Here is a 14592-nt window from a genome sequence, read left to right as displayed (position 1 = left end):
AAATCTAATAATGGAGATATCTTGGCAAGTCTGGACTGGTTATTGTCACTATTATTGTTAAAATGTAAGGCACGCAAAATTAACATAAAACGATTTCGGCTCATGTATTTTCCAAACACTGGAATACTAAATAAATGATTTTTCTTAAAATAATCATTCATACGATTAATTTTTATGGTTCCCATGTGAAACAACAAACCAAGAAAAATTTTAAATTCCTCTACAGTTATATCCTTCCAAGCTGCAATTCTACTTTTCTCAGATTTACTTAGAGAAAGAATATCAACGGCATATAAATTGCTATTTTGAATAATCAGGTCATAGAATAATTCACATGCCAATAAATTGAAGTAATCAATAGGATTGCTGCCACCCACATTAATTTTGAATCCTGGTATTGCTGTAAATGGTAGCACTGTAGGATGTTGAACCTCTGAAGACAATTCAATAATATTTTGAGACTCATCATCACCATCATCATCTTCAGATTCTTCTTGTAAATTAGGATCGTCTGTCCGATCATCTTGATCACAATATAAATCTTCATCACTTGCGTCACTAGCGTCATGTGAATCTTCTAATATGTGAAATAATACATCATCTGAGATTGGCTGAGAAGTTTCCCACCTACCTGGTTTAGAAGTCGAAGGTTGGCAATATTCATCACTCATTTTAAAAATAATTTAAAATTGAAGTATTTAGCAAAACACGTGCAATGACTAACAGTAAAACCAAAAAACATCTAACACCGAAGGCGTAGAAAATATTACTGAATGCATAGCAAAATAAACCGACGGGATTAGATTATGATAATACAACAAATTATTGCAAATGCAATATAATCTAAATACATCTCGTGATTCTTTCAAAGCTTACCGATGCTTTTAATTTTATTACTTTACAACCTTTTATTACAGCTAATTTTGTCTTTTCGAGCACGTCTAGCTTGAATATTTAAAAAGTATGCTATGAAATTGAGGGTTTCATATTTTATCATCCAATTTATCAATGGGACAGAAGATATTTGTTATAATTTTTGAAAAATCCTCCTAGATAACATTCATACATTGTCATATACTCAGAATAAAGTTTAACATCAGAATTCGAAAACCAAACACAAACTCCAATATATGCCAGTATTTCGAAGCGGCCAGCAGAAATTTGTTGTAATTCGTGAAAAATCCGTTGAGATAACTTTCATATATTGTCATATAGTCAAAGACCGCGCGACTCGCGTTGGTGGCCTCTGAGGCTATATTCACTGAGCGCGACAGTCGCGTTGTCGGACTTGAACGTGTTAATGCACTCTATAAAAGTGGTGTAAGGCTCTGTAGATTAAGTTGGATCGCAGTAGGATATGGATTTCCATACGGCGATAACATGGTTAGCCATTAAAAAAAAATCCAGAATAATGTAAATAGCTCAAGGTCGACGTTCAGTCTGGTGGCAACCCAACGCAGCGGCAAGATATTTATTTAGTGCACGTTTGCTGAGAGAGCACGTGTTCTTTTTCTTGCCTATTAGGTACGTAATTGTGTTTTATATTAGTAAAAATTAATTCGGATCTCGAGAGTGAAAGTAATGTGAGTTATGAAATGACTAATAGTGACTTCGAGAGCGATTCAGACAGCAATTATTCATCAACGGATGAGGAAGAAGTCATTGATGGGGTACAAATGAGCGGCTGGACAGCCGTTACAGATCCATTTGATGATAAGCTTCCAAGAGATATACCCGAATTTCGCTTTGACTATAACTTTCACCCAGCTATTGACTTTTAAGATTGTATGGAAACTAAACTGTTTTGAGTCATTTGTAAGTATAGCAGTATTGCTAAAAAACTATGCGAATGGACTGATCAAAGAGCTGATAAATATTTTAATGATAATCCACATACCGCCATAAAAGTTTTTGGTCTTAGTTATAAACCAGTGACAATGACAACAGAAGAAATCTATGTATTTATAGCGCTATATTTTTTCAGTGGATTAACCAAGTGTCCGCAAATTTTAGATTATTGGAGTACAGATAATACATGCATATAAACATATGAATATGAATTCTTAAATTCCTTAGATTTTCACCACCAGAATTTGTCAAAAGTAATGCACCGCTTAGTAGACTACGCATTTTTATGGCTCTTATTAGAGAAGTACCCAGGACCAGTTTTCGCAATGTTGTATAAAGGTCGACTCCATTTTCGACAGTACATAAAAAGCAAAAGAAGTCTATTTGGCATCAAAATATTTTCCTTATGTCCCAGTGCCTCTAAACTTCGAGGATACACCTGAAATTTTTGTATATATATATATTGGCAAGGATATATATGACATATCGCACATTTCAGGAACAGAAAACCTTTCTTTTTCCGAGAAAATAGTAGTTTATCTTTGCCAAAACCTACTGAAAGTAGTCATGAAGTGATTGTAGATAATTGGTATACATCCGTTTGTCTTTGCGAGTTTCTATTGACACAAAAGACTTTCCTTACAGGCACTATTCGACCAAATAGGGGCGTTCCAAGAGAATTAACATTAGTTCCATTAGATAGGCAACAATCGTGTTTTGTTCGCAAGGATATGCTCTTTCTAGTTCGCTACAAGGACAAGAAAGACGTTTATCTGCTTACCAGTAAACATTTCAGTTTCAATGTATTAATATACAAAACTCTCCTGCCGGGGGATACTTCTGAAATATAGTAAAGGATATCAAGAAATGAATGATAAAAAAAATCAAACTACTACATCTGGGAAACCGTTGCATGTAATGGCCGATTTTCTAAAAGAAATTGGAAAAAAAGAGGGCTCTACGATAAGTTTGTGTAATTTGTAAAATACGTGTAGTGTGTAAACTAACGAGAAACTGTTGCATTGCTTGCCCGGAGAATCCTGGACGAACTTTGCTCAGCGGAACATTTTGAAAGTTTTCATAAGTAATAAAAATAATGTTCTTTTATTTTTTGCTTTATTCTGAATATAATTAAATTATTCACTGTCTTTTAATATATGTTTTATTTTTTATTATTTGGCGTGACTATAAATTAAATAAATAGATACATTTTAATGATATCCAGATGTGGATAGTTTGGTAGTACTATTGGTATCCAAGGGTGGATACACTGCTACGCCCAAATATCCTTATGTGGATACTCTGGTGGTAAACACTATAAATTGTCATATAAATTCAAATTGCTTCAAATATTTTTTTTGGCCCCCATAGGTAATATCTCTTCTATTATACATCATAACTATCGTAAAATGTACTTTCATTAAAAAACTTTTGCTGGTATTCAGCTCCCTACCTCAAAAAATGGTCTGGAGCGGAAGGGGTTAATACTTATTCACAAGTCTTGTGACCGTTTTGTTTCTTTTTTAAAAATTGCTTTGTGATGAAAAATAAATATATAATAAATTTATTTCATTTTAGAACGCCAGTACCTGGAGAGAAGAACGTTCTGATCACCTCGGCTTTACCCTACGTTAATAACGTGCCCCATTTGGGCAACATTATCGGCTGTGTATTATCCGCAGATGTCTTTGCTCGTTTTTCAAGATTGTGCAATAACAATACTGTCTATATTTGTGGGACTGACGAATATGGAACAGCTACAGAAACGAAAGCTCTCGAAGAAGGTTTGAGCTGTCGAGAAATTTGTGATAAGTACCATAAAATCCATAAGGAAATTTATGAATGGTTTAATATTAGTTTTGACTATTTTGGAAGAACGTCTGAACCACAGCAAACACAGTGAGTATATATTTGGGTTTATATTTTATTTAGGAGCGAAATTTATTTCATTGAAGTTAAGAATTATTTTTATTATAATTTAATAATTAATAAATTCATATACATCTTTCGGTGTTATACTAACTAAATAGTGGCAGTTTACTTTATCTTAACCAGAGCTGTTATTTATATTATTTTGGCCCAATATCGAGTTACGCCAAAAATCTAAAGCACTTTTCTATCAGATTTTTGAACACGAATTTTCTTATCTACCAAAACAACACGATAAAAGTAAAAGTGGAAGAAGAACTAACCAAACCTATTGAAGCTTTCAATGGGACAAGACAGAACGATTTCCTGCCTTATCCCATTGTCCTCTATTGTTCAACCTGGCAGATTGAGAGATTGTTCAAATCAGACCAATAATTACATATGCAGCAGAAACACGACCTGACACAGAGGACAAAAAGGATGTTAGAAACAGCAGAGATAAAAACATTTAGAAAAATTGATGGTTAGACACTATGGGACAGAGAAGTACAGATATACGACGTAGATGCAAGGTGGAGAACATCAAGAACTGGGTAAGAAATAGAAGAGTAGAATGGAACAATCATATAAGCTGAATGATAACAAATAGAGTAGTAAAGACGGTAAGAGGTGGTTCCCCAATAGGAGGACGATCAGTAGGAAGACCACGAAAACGATGAAACGACAACTTACTGGAGGCACATTGAAAAACAGACAGTCATATCCACATAAAAAGAAGGAGAAAAAGAAGAAATTTCTTAGGTCTTCCAGATCCAGAGTGTCTGCATTCGATGCTTCTATCTCTACCTTCGCACGCTTCTGATTAGTTTTCAAATCAACGTAAATTATATGATGGACCCATTTATATGAACTATTCATTGGTTCGGACCTGCGACAATGGTTCGGACTAACATCGACCGAACTGTTCAGAGGTGCCGTAAACAAAGTCAAAATAGCCTTGTTAATAGCCAACATCCGAAACGGATAGGGCAAAGGAAGAAGAAGAAGAATATTCATTGGTCAGATATTCGTTTTAGCACAATTCTGTCTGTCTGATAAAATCATGTCATGAACTGCATCGATATTTACTGGGGAGGAAACAGAAACTGGACTTCCCGATAGGTTATCATCTTCAATGGACAATTTAGTCCCTTTGAACCTTGGATAGACCTTATTTCTCAAACCCCCAAATCAGTTGTAAGCCAACAGTAAAAAAAATCGTCAACTCTTTTATCATTATGCCTTCGAGATAAAACTACATGAACTATATACAATAAATAAATGTAAAGAAATGTACAGTAAGATTATTGGTACAGCTCTGTAACATATTTCTTTATTAATAGTACAGAGTACGCCTCTGTACTTTCTTTGCAATATATTTACTTTATCACAAAAAATTCGAGTTTTGTTAAATGTCCTAAATGTAAATTTTTTATTACCTCATAAATCAGACACTTTTGTATATTATGTTATTTATATAATACTTGAAGCAAGTAAATTTAGGTCAGCCATTATTTTATCGATATAAAAAACAATTTGAACCAAACCTTTATGCACCTATATTTTTTTATTATTCTGTTCTCACTAAAAGAGTTTTTAATAGCCGGTCGTAAAACATTTTATTGCTTTTAAATTTATAAAACTAAATTGCCGATTAATTAATGAGGAAAAGAACAACCACAGCAATGATATTACTGAAGAAGTAATAACAGCGTTAAGGGAAACAGGAACAAGCTGCCTAAAATATTTGTCAACCTGAAATGCCGGTTATTGTCTATTTGGCACTTAGTTAGCTATACAGTAAACAGCATGGCTACTATGTAATGCTGTTAATTTGGTATATAAGTTTAAATCGTTCCTGGTGGTTTAAGTATTCACCAATCAGCTAAACTATTTGTAGATCTAGTAGACTATTCGGTATGTATGAATTTCAGGATTGTCCAAGACATGTTCTTTACCCTCAACAACAACGGTTTCATGTTCACACAATCAGTGGAACAACTCCACTGTCAACAATGCAACAAATTCTTGGCCGATCGATTCGTGGAAGGTGGTTGTCCGAACGTTGGTTGTAATTATGAGGATGCTAGAGGTGACCAATGTGATGGTTGTGGAAAACTAGTCAATGCCGTGGAATTGAAAAATCCCCGGTGTAAAATATGTAATAATACCCCTGTTTTGAAGTGCTCTGATCAATTCTACATTGATTTACCCAAGGTAAGTTGACAAAATTTATGTTAATACGTTGGTTTGTCAAAAATACAAATAATATACAGCAACAGCTTTTGATAATAGGTTGAAAAAACTGTATTGGTCATTAATTATCAATTTGAAAAGTTTGGATGTAAAGATGTTTCAAAACCTCGTGGACCTCGTAAATACGCATGCCCGAAAAAATAAATGGACCCTAAAATCATTTTAATTTCATAGGAAATTAGGCAACAGGGTAGGATTTGCACGTGCTAATGATGTCGAGTATTTCCAATAAACATGACATTTTAGGTTTCTCTAATCTTAAACATTTCAGTTAGTCATCGCATTTTTATTTTATCTCACATTGAAAGATGTAATAAAAATTTACGACTTCCCGTCTTCACTGCCGATAAGAATTGCTATTGTATGTAAAAATGTAAAATATTTACATTGCACTAATTTGGCTTATAAATAAATCTTTTAAGAACTGAAAAAAATCTAGAGGACAAATAAATAAATAACAAATCAATGTGAAAAATAATAGGATTTTGGTTTTAAATTCAGCAAAACATGTTTATACAAGAGGTCGCTCATACAAAAAGTGGTCCTAATTTATTTAACACTTCTGTATAAATCCATTTTTAGGTTGGGATAAGGGCATCAAACAACTAAAAACAATGTTTTTAAATTAAAAATTTATCAGACGAAAATTATTATGTATTTATGAAAAGTTCACTTTATTTTTACTGTATTTTCAGCTGGAACCTTTGCTGTATCATTGGATAAAATTGAGAAATTCCGGTTGGTCGCACAACTCGCAAGTAATAGCCAAAGCCTGGTTAAAAGAAGGACTTAAACCGCGATGTATTACCCGAGATCTAAAATGGGGCGTTCCCGTACCTCTCGACGGTTTTAGAGAGAAAGTATTCTACGTTTGGTTCGACGCACCTTTAGGGTACATTTCGATCACTAAAGCTTACACGGAAGATTATAAAAAATGGTGGACACCGGCAAAAGGAGAAGAAGTCACTTTGTATCAGTTTATGGCCAAAGATAACGTACCTTTCCATTCAGTTTTGTTTCCTGCTATGCTCTTGGGTGCCAACAAGGGCTACGTTACTGTTAATCATCTAATGGCTACAGGTAAGTCTTTATGAATATTATTTACAGTTATAGGTAATAAGAAATCTATATAAATCAATATTTTCTCTGTTATCTCTCTCCTGGGTATAGTTAGACGGAATCACAACATATAAAAAGAATAAAAAGACAAATGAACTATTTTTACGCAGTGTCCACCCATGTTATATGATTTTATACATTATGGCGTACGACTCATTTGTTTCAATACTTATGGAAATTTTTGTAATAAACAATAGGTCTGAAATATCTCTAGAAACAGGGCGAATTAGATTCTCCACGTGTTGACACCTGACAATCACCATGTTAGTTTGGCCAGATGTTGACAGCTGACAGCTGAAAGTTCCACGCCGCAATCATCAAAGGATGCCGACAAAAGACCAGCAGACTATGGGCCGGTTGAATGTGGGAAAAGTTTATCGACTGTGTAATCCTTTGATATTTTGTCACCAGGTGAAACAGGTGTGGCAGGTATCATCTTTTTCTGTCAAATATGTGAAACGTGTCGGTTCTTCGTCATCTTCTTTTAAGTCTTACCAATCTCCTGTTTTTATTTGCCTTTCAAATATTATGTCTGTCAAAATATAAGGGACGTTTTTTAAAGCATAATAATGAACGAAAAAATTGAAGAAAAGCGGGATTCGGGAAAAAATGCTCCTAGCTAAAAAATCTAAGAGATTAAATAGGTATGGGTACACTCATCCACTCTTATGAAGCTCAGAAGACATATAGGCCAGGCAATTTTTGCAATAGGATGGATCTCAAAACTTTTTGCGTTCAATTCGTACGAAAGTCAGGACATTTTGTGAACAAAAATGATGATGTGGAAATGAAAATTGCATTATTGAACAAGAAAAAATGCATTTTCCTATGTACATTTCGAAGTGATGAAAAATGATAAATTTGTAAATCGGACATAATTGACGGACATGAGTTCAATATTACCACTGGGTGGTTTTTGGGGTCACTGAACATGAATATTGTAGCGTTTTTAAATAAAACGAGCGGTTCGTAACAATATCATGACGGCGCTGTTCTCCGAGGCAACTGGTGCACCTGGGCCTCGTATCGTGGAGTTTTTTTTGGAAATCATCTCGTAGAATTTTGTGGAAATTCGATACAAAATCAGTGCAAACTCATTATCTGGTGGTCTTTGGGGCCGCTGATAAGCAAGTTTTTGGGGTATTCAAGCCCAAAACTCCCGAATAACGAATTTGCACCGAATTACAAATTTATCATTTTCCCTCACTTCAAAATGCACTTTGGAAAATGCATTTTCCTTGTTCAATAATGCAATTTTTATTTCCACATCATCATTTTTGTTCACAAAACTTCCTGACACCCTTACAAATGAAATACAAGTTTCATTGAGATCCATCCAACTGCGTAGGTTTTGTACTTTTTACTGCTTCATTGCCTCACCTAATAGATCAATTTGCTTTAATGATTAATGATAACTAAACAGTAATGAAGATAGCACATGAAGAAGAAAAAGTTTTAACCGCTAGATAAAACCTTTTTAACCAGCTTCTAATCGCTGTATTATTGTGAAATGTCAATAAAACTACCAGAAATAATACGATACATATTTTTCGTAATAAAAATTTTCTTTTTTAGAATACTTAAATTATGAAGATGGTAAATTTTCGAAATCTAGAGGTGTGGGAGTATTCGGAACAGACGCTCAAAATACAGGAATTCCAAGTGACGTATGGAGATTTTATTTACTGTACGTCAGACCGGAATCTCAAGATTCCAGTTTTAGTTGGACCGATCTGGTTACTAAGAATAATTCCGAATTGTTAAATAATCTAGGAAACTTCATTAACAGGTACCTTTTTTAGGTTTATGTGATATTATATTGGAATTGTGGGTGAAAGATCGATGTTATTCAGATGTGGTGAGAGATAAAGTGGCATCGATTGAAGTTTAGTATGAGAAGGAGAGTTTAAAAAGTTCATTACTTAGTAATTTATAGGTTGGATTTTCGGTATTAACTGAGATTTGAGACGAATATTTTAAAAGGAGTTGCCGGCGACGTAGCCAGACGGGAAGTTCATTAGCTTTTCTGTATACTCTCTGCGGGGCTAGACTTGAAGGCTTCAAGACAGATTCGAAGTGCAGCAATTGCTGTTATCTGTACAAAGAAAAGAACTTACCTTTGAAATATTGGTGTATTAATCGTAGCAGGCAGTAGAATAGTAGCTGCGCGTCGGCGCGCGGCTCGAAAAAAGGACGTAACCGATAAACTGGGATGTTTTCAGTAAGATATCTCGATAGAAAGTGTGAAGTTCTTGATATAAAATAGTCCGAAACTCTCTGGCCATACTTCTAGGTGGTCACTAGGGCAAGAGAGTCAAGTGCACACCCATAAATCAACTCTATTGTATGGCGCTTTTGAATGACGATAATTCAATTAAATGGTCACAGAAATATGATACTTTACAGCGTTTTCTGTGCTCTGTTCAACATAATTTCCAAATAACAAAAGAGAAGTCAGATTTTTTGAACTTAAAAACAGACTAAATGTGCTATCCAGTTTAACAATGGGATTTTACTGAATAGAAGAAAATAATCTTTTCTAATAAGTAAATAAGTAGTTAGAATATACCATTAAATAAGATCATATTATAGTACAGTAATAAAAATGTAAAATGTGAAAATAAATACTAAATACTTTCCCAAACACCTTAAAATGCGTTGAAATAACACAGATAAATATTCCACATAATTTTAAACATGTTATAATGTACGCTCATAGTTTTAAATAGTTATGTCTATATTCTATTAACAAATGTTATTTTTTTTTAGGGCGTTAGTGTTTGCCAAAAACAACTACAAAGGACTGGTACCTGAAATAAATCCCACCGAAGAAGACTTCCATCTGTTGGCTTTATGTACCAGAGAACTGAAAGGTTACGTGGAATCTTTGGAAAAGTCTAAATTGCGTGATGGAATTAGGCATATTCTATCGATATCCAGACTTGGTAATCAATACATGCAATCGAATCAACCGTGGGTGTTACTAAAAGGTTCCGATGATGACAAGTAAGTTCAATTTCATAAAACTTTCACATTTACATAAGTAAATACGGTCAAATGCATATCGAGTGTGCGGAATATTCTAATAGACCATGGCGGATCTGTGAAAAAACGACTACTTTTGGATGTAAAAAATAGAATTCTGATTTTTGCAGAAAAAGTTGTGTGATAATTTCAATAATAATAATTGACTCTTTCTCCCCCTCAAATAGGTCGGCAATATTAATAAAAAAATTTAAATATTTAAAAATGACTAAAAACAAAATTTTTTTCTACTTTCCTTGCTAATTGAAGGGGTGAGTGGATGAAGGAAGTAAGTAACAAAAGTAAGTTTTTGAGAAATTTAACTAATTTAACAAAGTTTTATTGTTGGAACTTTTTTATTAATCGATTTTTTAAACCGATTTTTTTTATTCTCACAGGTAGGATATGTATAAATTTTATTGTAAAAACAAAAATCCCCCCGATTTTTAAAAACTTATTTGAAAAATATATGTAAAAGTAAACCTATGTTTATTTTAAGTGAAACAGCAGGGCTTAGTTATTTTTAGTTATTTAAAGTTTTAGGTTGTATGACTGTTTAAGTTTTATTGACATTGACATATTGTAAATTGTATGGTACAATTGTCAAATTACTTAATGGCGTAAGAAATAGCATTGTTCTTGATTCTCTTTTTAGGTTTGTATATTTGTTAAGTTATTTTAGTTATGTTATTATTGTTAATAATTTATATTGTAGAATTTTAACGATAATAAACTCTTTTTAGACGAATTCAAACTGCTATCTCTTCACATGAATAAGTGAAACTATAGGTTACTTAGTGAAACTATATAAGTTACTTATAAATCAAGAACTTAAGCTGATAAAAAAAATATAGTGATAACTATAAATTTCCAAGCCGTTATTTGGATAAAACGATATTTAAGAATGAATTTTACATCAATGAGAATTTGCATGGCTATAGAAGCAAACAGTAGTGATAGTAAGAAAAATGTATATAAATTTAAGTGGCTGCAGCCAACAGGGTCCCGTTTTTATTATGAAATCCCCTTTGAAAAACAACTTCAAATTGATCATTCTGAACTATTTCATCTGAAAAAAGTGAAGAATATATTAGCATCTATGAAAACAAGAGGATCCTTTAGAACATGTACTATAGCATTAGAAGACAATTTGAAGGAGATTTATTTTGATTCAGATGGTGATGTGGTTTATCAAAGTGAGTACTTACAACAGACCTTATTACCAGTGTATGAGAAGATAGAAACAGCTGAACAATTTCCATCATTTGCTGAGTTGCTCCAGAAATTTAATGACACAAATTTACCTAAAGTTGAAAAGAAAAATTTAAAAAAAATAAAAGATGATTTTGTACTTCGAAATTTTGATGGAAATAATGTTCCAATGAATTCATGGCTCAAGACCTTCGAATCAGAATGTTTGCGATGTGAGGTGGTTGCTGATGAAGACAAGATTTTGATTCTACGTTTGTTTCTTGATGGAATAGCAAAAGAATGGTTTGAATCAAAAATAATAACATTAGGCTTAGATAACAGTTTTGAGGTATGGAAAATTAATTTTTTAGATAGTTTTTGTGAAACAGGTTGGCATAATCATAGGCAAGCTTATTCTTTTAGGTATATAGGTGGTAGTATTGTTGATTATGCGTTTCGTAAAGAAAATTTATTGCTAAATATAAAGAATGATTTTCCCATTGATATACTAATTGATTTAATTGTAACAAATTTGCCAATTTATATACAAGATAATATTAATAGAGCTGACGTTACAACAATGGAAAAATTGGTAGGTGAATTACGAAAATTGGAAAGTTTAGTTATAAAAAAGAAGAATAAATTGGAGACAAAACCAAATTTTTATCAAAAATCTACTATAATACCAGAAGAACAGAAAACTACTTGTCAATATTGTGATAGAAAAGGATTCCCTGGGAGGTTTCATCTAGAGGCAATATGCCGTTTAAAGCAAAAAGATAAAAAGTTAACAAAAGAAAACAAATCAAATGATATTAAATATATTAATAATATTGCTATACAGGAGACATTAAATGAAACAGTAACTGAACAAAAAAACTAGATTTGCTGCCATTGATCAAATTAAAAGTATTCCTAAATAATAAAGAATTATGTGGAGTTTATGACCCAGGCTCAAATGTTACTCTTCTGAATTCGAAGGTGGCAAGAAAGTTAGGATTAGATATTCAAGAAGATAGGAATATGTTTAAAACGATAAATGGCAGAACAAATTTTACAGGAAAACTAATTGCAAAACTGAAAATTAATAAAATTGAGAAAAATATTAATCTTTTTGTAATTAATGATGAATATTTTGAGTACGATATTCTACTCGGATTAGATTCTATTTTAAATTTTCAAATGAAACAAGATTTTGATTTAGAGATTTATCAAAGATTATACGGAAAAATTGAAGAAAAAATCGAAAAATTTAATTATAATATTAATATTACAGAATACTCCATAAACTTTAATGAGGGAATTCCCACAGAACTTTTTGAAGCAAAATTACAACATTTATTGCCATATCAGAAAAATAAAATAGAAATATTACTAAATAAATATGACAATATTTTTGCAAAACATAAATTTGACATTGGGCAGGTTCAAAATAATGAAGCTCAAATTAAACTTTTAGAACATAAATTTGTTGCAAAAAGACCCTATAGATGCTCGATAGAAGACCAAAAAGAGATAGAATTTCAAATAGGACAATTATTAAAAGCAAATTTAATAGAAGAATCATCTTCACCTTTTGCAGCACCTGTTACATTGGCTTTTAAAAAAGATGAAGGATCTAAAACAAGATTGTGCATTGACTTTCGTGAGTTAAACAAATTAATTATTCCTGAACCCCAACCTTTTCCTTTAATTGACGAGATTTTGACCAAAACAAGGAATGCTAGGTTCTTTACTACTTTAGATATAAATTCTGCTTTTTGGTGTATTCCAGTTCGGATAAAAGATAAATACAAGACAGCCTTCGTTACCCAAAGTGGTCATTGGCAATGGAAATGCTTACCTTTTGGGCTTAAAACATCTCCCGCAATATTTCAAAGAATTTTAAGTAATATTATCAGGAAGCATAATTTAAATTCATTTTGTATAAACTACATAGATGACATTTTAATATTCTCATTATCATTTGAAGAACACTTAGACCATATAGAAAGACTTATGAAAGCAATTATTGAAGAGGGATTTAGGCTCAAACTTCTAAAATGTAATTTTGCAAGAGAAGAGGTTAAATATTTAGGACACATTGTGGGACACAATTCAGTTCGTCCGTTACATGATAATTTAATATCGATCAGAGATTTTCCAGCACCAGACACGAGAAAAAAATTACGACAGTTTTTGGGAAAAGTAAATTTTTACCACAAATATATAAAAGATTCAGCTAGGTTATTAGAGCCACTACATAATTTACTTAGAAAAGATATCAAATTCCACTGGTCTTTAAGCTGCCAAACAGCTTTTGATAGGGCAAAGAATATCCTCTGTTCTGAACCTATACTAGCCATTTTTAACCCAAATGCTCCTACAACTATATATACAGATGCTAGTGTTCTAGGAATTGGTGCGGTTCTGAAACAAAAACAAAGAGATGGAGAAATGAAACCCGTAGCATACTTTTCAAAAAAATTGAACAAATATCAAAAAAATAAAAAGGCTATTTTTTTAGAATGCCTGGCAATTAAAGAAGCAATAAAATTTTGGCAATACTGGCTAATGGGAAGAAAATTTCTCGTTATTACTGATCATAAACCCCTCGAGGGAAGAGAACTTCGTACAAGACCAGATGAAGAATTAGGAGATATGACACATTTTCTTTCACAATTTGACTTCGACATTAAATATGAACCTGGAAAAGAAAATGTAGAAGTAGACTGTCCATTCTCGAATGGATTAAATGAAAGACTTAATCAGACATTAGTTAAGAGAATAAGATGCAAACAAAATGAAACTAGAATTCGAGCATGGACAAAAATAGCTGAAGAATGTATAGAGGAATACAATAAAACAGATCATTCTGTAACCGGATATAGCCCAGAATATTTGCTTTTTGGAAAAGCAGATCCGATTGTTCCCGAGGAACTGTGTGAGACAACAAATGTATCAAAAGATAAAGAAATAGCCTATAAAAATTCGGTACGACATCATGAATATAATAAAAAACTGTATGACAAAAATAGAAAATCCTATGAATTCAAAGAGGGAGATTGGGCATATGTAGAAAATAAATCAAAACTAAATAGAAAAAAACTTGACGAAATAAGAGTAGGTCCATTTCAAATAAAAAAACAAATTTCAAATACATTATATGAAGTAGATATTGGATACAAAAAGAATGATATGAATTATTTCCATATTTCAAAATTGATGCCTTGTGATAAACCATATACTTAGATGGTTTATCATACC

General features: G+C 32.4%; 1 protein-coding gene across 1 annotated transcript in view; it reads left to right on the top strand.

Annotated features, from left to right (window-relative positions):
• The window catches only part of MetRS (methionyl-tRNA synthetase 1), a 41945-nt gene that overhangs the window by 17660 nt on the left and 9693 nt on the right, over window positions 1-14592 (top strand). Inside the window, exons 5-9 of the mRNA XM_072522316.1 lie at window positions 3427-3747; window positions 5691-5973; window positions 6708-7092; window positions 8707-8920; window positions 9901-10137. Coding sequence (XP_072378417.1) covers window positions 3427-3747; window positions 5691-5973; window positions 6708-7092; window positions 8707-8920; window positions 9901-10137 — 1440 coding nt within the window. The remainder of the gene's footprint in view (window positions 1-3426; window positions 3748-5690; window positions 5974-6707; window positions 7093-8706; window positions 8921-9900; window positions 10138-14592) is intronic.

This window comes from Diabrotica undecimpunctata, chromosome 2, assembly GCF_040954645.1.
Source record: "Diabrotica undecimpunctata isolate CICGRU chromosome 2, icDiaUnde3, whole genome shotgun sequence".
Lineage (NCBI taxonomy): Eukaryota > Metazoa > Arthropoda > Insecta > Coleoptera > Chrysomelidae > Diabrotica > Diabrotica undecimpunctata.
This window is presented reverse-complemented; position numbering and strand designations above follow the sequence as displayed.